At 37.8% G+C, this 6,251-nt stretch overlaps 1 protein-coding gene across 1 annotated transcript; it reads left to right on the plus strand.

Annotated features, from left to right (window-relative positions):
* Positions 1 to 251: 251 nt before the first annotated feature.
* On the plus strand, positions 252 to 5,961 carry LOC102080959 (uncharacterized). Its single transcript, XM_005460003.4, has 6 exons — positions 252 to 669; positions 1,056 to 1,130; positions 1,628 to 1,966; positions 2,855 to 2,981; positions 3,075 to 3,099; positions 3,290 to 5,961. Exons 1-6 carry the CDS (start codon positions 654 to 656, stop codon positions 3,380 to 3,382), a joined length of 675 nt encoding a protein of 224 aa, XP_005460060.1. The 5' UTR covers positions 252 to 653; the 3' UTR covers positions 3,383 to 5,961.
* The last annotated feature ends 290 nt before the right edge of the window (positions 5,962 to 6,251 follow it).

Below are 6,251 nucleotides of genomic sequence, written 5' to 3' on the forward strand. Positions count from 1 at the left end.
AAACCTGGGTGAACTACTATGTTTATTATAAATTATTATTATTACACAGATAAGGTTTGCTCAACTGTAGCTTGGAACATTATTCTCAAATTCAAGAGAATCTTTTTCATATCTTGCACTCTTTCGTGTTTGACTTTTTACTCCCTACAATGCCATGTAAGAGCACAAAGTTGGGACTGCTAAAAGGGTTTTCGTTACAGTGTTCTTCTTTCTAGTTTCAAGTGGACTTTTATGCATTTTCTTTTTAAAATGACAAAGGAAACAAGCAAGGAAACATGCCATGCCAACTGTGGCCTCTTGCTGTGGTGTTGTAATAAGTAGAACAGTACAATAAAGGGTTGTAAGCTACTACAATATGCCATCATCAACAAATGTCAGTTTGTACTCTCACAGCATCTCCTGCAACTTTCAAAGGCCAACCAAACAAATATGAGCATATTTCTCACATGGCCACAGACCAAAGTTTTTCACTTCCTGAGTGGAACTATCTGTGGTATTGTGAAAGAACGCCAGCAAGGCTTTATCTTAACGCTATGCACGTATGTCGGCCATAGAAGCTGTACCTTCTAATTACTTTAGCTATTAGATATTGCCTTTTCTTGTTTTTGTGACCTTAAAGCTGTTGTCGTATTGAGATAAGGACCAAACAGCATATGGCAATCAATACTGGTAAGACAACCTTGTTGCTACCGTACTGCATGTAGGTTTATACAGGATGTGTTTACCGTCACTGGAAATGTAATGTGCTTGATTATACTCACATGCTATTTAAATTCTACTCTTTGGCTGCTGTTCTCCAGTTTCCTGTAATTAAAAAGAAATTCAAAGCTCAAATTTGGGTGAAAATTCTTCATATGCTAGAAATTTAGAAATTTTACTGTGGTGTGTTTTGTGCTATGCTGTTTATTACTCTCAAGGACATTACATTTCAAATCTAATTGAAGCTCTGGTAGTAAAAGATGCAAATAAAATACAAGTTACAAATATTTAAAGATCATCCTGCACATACTGAAAACATGTTTCTAAATGATCTTTCTTTCATGTTGCCATGGAAGACTTTTCAAGATATTTGGGCATCAACTGGACCTTGACTCTAATATGCTGCTTCTTCTATATTTTCTTGCAAGCAGGTAAAATGAATTTGAGCTCTCTCTGACAATGTGAAGAGCCTATGAGAACAGTTTGAAAATGTGGAAAATATGTGACCCACAGAACAGCAACGATAAGCTGAATATGTGGGCGAGTTATAGTTTTAGCTTTTTGATTTTGATTGATTTTCAGTTCAGTTACGACAGCTTTAATCGGCAGAAGACTGCTACTTAAACTTTAATGCACTTTTTGTGGAGGAAATTGGCCCTGTTCCCTACACTTTGATATGCAAACATGACTATGTTAAAGTTACTTAATCTCTATAAGTAATTAAAATAGTATGCAAGCAATGAATAATAAAAATGTAGAGTATGTAGAGTTTTAATGATTTACAAATCAATTAATTTTCTTTTTATAGACATTTTGAGCTGTGTTCAGCATTTTTGAGGAATAGTTTTGTTTTCCTGTTGCTTTAGTATTCTATTTACGACACTCCAGCAAAACACAAAACCTACAATATGATTTTCTTTTTTATCAGAAACACACAGGATCTCACGGACAGCTGGGAGCACAGTGACCCTGAACTGTAGCAATGACTCAATTAGCAACTTAACTCAACTGGCGTGGAAAATGAATGGGGATATTCTGTTCACTATCAGGCCAGATGAAACCTTTAACAGCAGCTCAAAGGACTCAAAGGTCAGATGTGTAACGTCCTCTAAAGCTGAGAGCCTGAAGCTGAACGTGTCCATGTTAAAGAACCAACTGTATGCATTAACCATAACGAGAGCCCAGAGTTCGCACACGGGAAACTACACTTGTGAATTCTCTGCATTAAAGGGAGTCGAGGAACAGAAATGGGAGCTCGTAATTACAGGTGAATTACTCATTTCGAAGTTTTCAGGTCACATAAAAACACAAGCATTCCTTACACACCTGAAGTAACAACAAAAGGAATGATTTAGCATGACTGAGGGGGTAGTCGAGCCATGGAAACAGGAAGAAGGGGGCAATAACGACACTTTCCATATCAACTTCTCTCTCCCTCTCTCTCTTTGTATCAAAGACAAAAGTTGGGACTGCCAGTGGTTTGGAAGCTTTTAGAGTGGAGTAGGTGAAAGTTGAGTTTCCACTACCACCAAATGTTATTCTAGGGGAAAGTCAGACACTGAAAGTTGCCTCTGTGTTCAAACACAAAAGAGGCGAACACATCTGGCTTCACTTGCATTGCCTTTATATTTGTGTATTGTACAACTCTAGACATTCTGTGGTTAGATTGGTTTAATGTAAAATTTATTTTCTGTAAAGCTTGCAGGTTTCAGACTTTGACACAAAGAAGAATTATGACAAGGAACATTTTTTGAGAGGCTGAGGTCTTTAGAGAGACCACAGGGTATGTGTAAGCAGTGCTAACTTCCTTTCTGCACGTCTAAAACAGACTAGAAAAACCCATAGTGGTCTTCCAGTGCATAAAAAATATATTAGATCACCCAATGTAGGGTTTATGATACAGCATTACCAGAATCCTTTTTTATGTTTCTGTAATGGTCAATAGGCTTAAAACATTGGCATAAAAACATCCAAAAGAAAAGCTCATAAGAATATAATCTTAAAATGAGTTCCTGACAGAGTTCTAAAATATTTGTCTTTAACAGTTTTTAGGACAGGTGGTCTAATAGATTTGTTAAACACTGTACATGGAAGTGAAAAAAGTTAACTGAATATTAGAACTGCACTGAAACAAGTCCCTTTTTGTATTTTACAGAGGATGCTGAAGCAAGAAAAGCATTGAATATCCCGCTTGCCATAGTTATTGTACCTTGTACGTGTTTCCTGATCTTTCTAATTACTATTGTGATCATTCTGAGAAAAGTCTGCAAACGACGTTTACGGTAAGTTTCCTGCAGTCATTGCTTTTAAACAGTTTTATGCTAACAGTATTACACTGCTGGGATTAAAAACAACATCTCTTTCTCTCTTTCTAGCTCTCGTTCTCCCAATTCAATAATGGTAAATATAATAATTTTATTATTGTCTGTTGAGAAGTCAGACTTAAAAACCAAACAAAGTTAGGTGCTTGATCTATACAAGATCAAGCAGATCTGCCGCCTTTTTAACTTAAGGTATTATTAAACATGTGGAGATGTTTAGTGGTGCCTAAACATCTGAATTTGGTTTTTTCCCCTTTTTTGTGCAACAGGAACAGAAAGAAGATATTTATGAAAACTGCCTGGAACTTGAAAATCGCCAACGACGCAGCCAAATTCAGGTTCAACCTTACAGATACAGATGATATGAACCACACATAATAAAAGAAGACTCAACTTTTTATATCAAAAGATTTAAACAGCTTTCTTCTTATATGTAATATAATAAAAACAAACATAAAGTGTACTTAAAGCTGCATTTTTCTTGGCTACATGAACATCTGTCAGTTTATAAATAAGTCAACAGTTTACACATTTGTCATTTCAATACGGAGAGATCGTTTGGAAGAACTGATCGCGAATATTTACTGAGATAGAGAAATGGATCAATGTGTCTGCTGGTTGAACTCTGGTCCCATCGGTGATCGGATTTAAGACAAGACCCCTAAACGCTGGTGGTGGTGAAGATGAATATTAAGGCTTGGATGGAGCTCTGAGTGACTCGGGTGGGTTGAAACTGTGAACGACAGACCATTGAGATTTAAACTCTCCAGAGTGGAGGCTGATTGGCTCAAATAAGGCGGGTAAGAAGACGATTGAACTGCTATAATGATGTCAGTATTGAGTTTAACAGTGTGGGAAAGTGGTAGTAATGTAAAGAGTAGACTAACACCCTGGGAAGGAGGAAATGAGTGACTACAGATCCTCCTTATTGACACAATGCTAAGCTTTATGGTGTAAAAGAACTTAAAGTGAATAAAATTACCCATACCTGCTGAATGCACTCCTTGTGTACTTAATGGTTACTCACTCATTTGCAAACTCTGTGGTTTGTAATAATTTCAGGTTTACTTTTATATCTTCAAACCACAACCTAAGTAAAGACAAAATACAGTTTTCAAATGATGTTTTATTTATTAAGGGGGGGGAAAGTATCCAAGCCTACCTCAGCAAATGAGAGAATGTACATTTTTCTCGCCAGAGATTCTCTTTCTGGATTTTCTGGTAGAATTCATGGTCCCATCAATTAAGGAAAGTTGTCTAGCTCCTAAAGCACCAAAAACAGACCATCACACTACCACCACTATATCTGACTGTTGGTATGATGTTCTTTTGATGAAATGCTGTGTTACTTGGCAAATGTGAGTACAGCCTTTGTGTTCCACCAGTGGTTTTCGTCTTAGAGCTCTCCCATGGATGCAAGTTGTGCCGAGTCTCTTTTGTATTGTTGAACACTTGGGTTCTGGGTTCTTTTGTGACCACATGCATGAGCCAATTTTTACTCTTGGAATAATATAGGTGGTTTGACCACTACAGGGAAATTTCACAATGACCTAACTGTTTCCAACTTTCTATTTTTGTACACAGTGACTCTCATTGTGGTTTGCTGGAGTCCCAAGGCGTTAGAGATAGTTTTGTAACACCTTCAAAAGTGATAGTTGTCTGGAAAGGGTAGACTGTCAGTAAATTCAACATGTCGTCTGACACAAATCAGGCCTGAACTTCTCTATTGAAATATAACCCAGATTTATAAAAACTGCATTTAACCACATTTAATTCATGGTTTAACAAGGATTCAAGGATTCAGGATTCAAAGTGTTTCAAGGCATTTCTCTGTGCAATGAAATTCTTTCTTTGCTGTCCACCTACAGATGCCGATTAATATATACAACAGAAATAGAACATATAAATACAAATAGTACAAATGAATAAATGAAGACAGAAAGGGAGACAAAATATGGAGATTTGAAACAGAGATGTGTGCAAAAGAGCTACAGCTTAGTATGCTGGCTTAATATGTAAGATGACCTGATGTGCAAAAAAATATATATTATTACTGTCAAAAATAGGTCAGCTGTTCTGAGTCCCCACTGAGTCTGATGGCAGTGGGGAAGAAGGAGTTGTTGAGTCGAGATGTTCTGGATTTCACACTTCTGAACCTCCACCCCGAGGTTCACGGAAGTGTGAACAGTCCGTGTTGGGAGTGTGTGGGGTCTTTGAGGATGGAGGCAGCTCTCCTCTGGACTCTGCGATGGTAGATGCTCTGCAGAGAGGACAGCGGAGTCCTTGTGATCTTCTCCACATTTGTTATCACTCTCTGCAGGCGTTTGCGGTCCATAGCAGTAGTGCTGCCATACCATGCAGTGATGCAGCTGGTCAGTGTGCTCTCCAAAATGCAGCTGTAGAACCTGCTGAGGATCTTGGCCGACATACCAAATTTCCTCAGCCTCCTCAGGAAATACAGTCACTGCTGAGGCTTCTTGACCAGCTGTGTGGTGTTCAGTGACCAGGTGAGGTCCTCAGAGATGTAGACACCCGGGTACCTAAAGCTGCTCACCCTCTCCACTTCAAGTGGCCGAGTGTTGCCAGCTAACAAGGGCAGCAATTGCTATTTCACACAAGGTCAGATACGTTTGAATAGCTTTTCTTGCTTAATAACTTAACTTGTCGTTTAATAACTGCATTTTACATTTACTTTGGTTAGCTTTAATATAACTTTTTTTAAAGATCTGAAACATGTAATGGTGACAAATATGCAAAAAAAAAAAAAAAAAAAAAAATCATGACGGGGATGACTTGCACGTGCCCTGACCTCATTGTTTTAAACTTTTACCACTTTCACCACTTTTAATATTCACCATTAGTTACGTGCTGCAATAAGGAAAAGCATAAAAAGTCCACATTAAATATCTTACTACATGATAGAAGTTTACTATGAAGTCAATTTAATGTATTTCAGGCTTTCTAAGCGTTAGTTGACTAGGCCCAACCTAAGACCTTAGTGAGAGATAATGGGTATCATGATGGTGGTTATCAGCTGTCTTTGTTATGACCAACTGAGAGCCTCTGACTGAATCAGAGACATAGGTGATAATCTACAAAGAATGTAAAAAAAGAAAATGAATAATACAATAATAATGGTAATGATACAATGCTGGTGGAGAGCGCTTCTTCACCCCTCTGTAGTGCTGCAGGAAGTTGTTGTGCTGTGGTTTATTTTTAATGTGACAAACA

This window comes from Oreochromis niloticus, linkage group LG16, assembly GCF_001858045.2.
Source record: "Oreochromis niloticus isolate F11D_XX linkage group LG16, O_niloticus_UMD_NMBU, whole genome shotgun sequence".
Taxonomy (NCBI): domain Eukaryota; kingdom Metazoa; phylum Chordata; class Actinopteri; order Cichliformes; family Cichlidae; genus Oreochromis; species Oreochromis niloticus.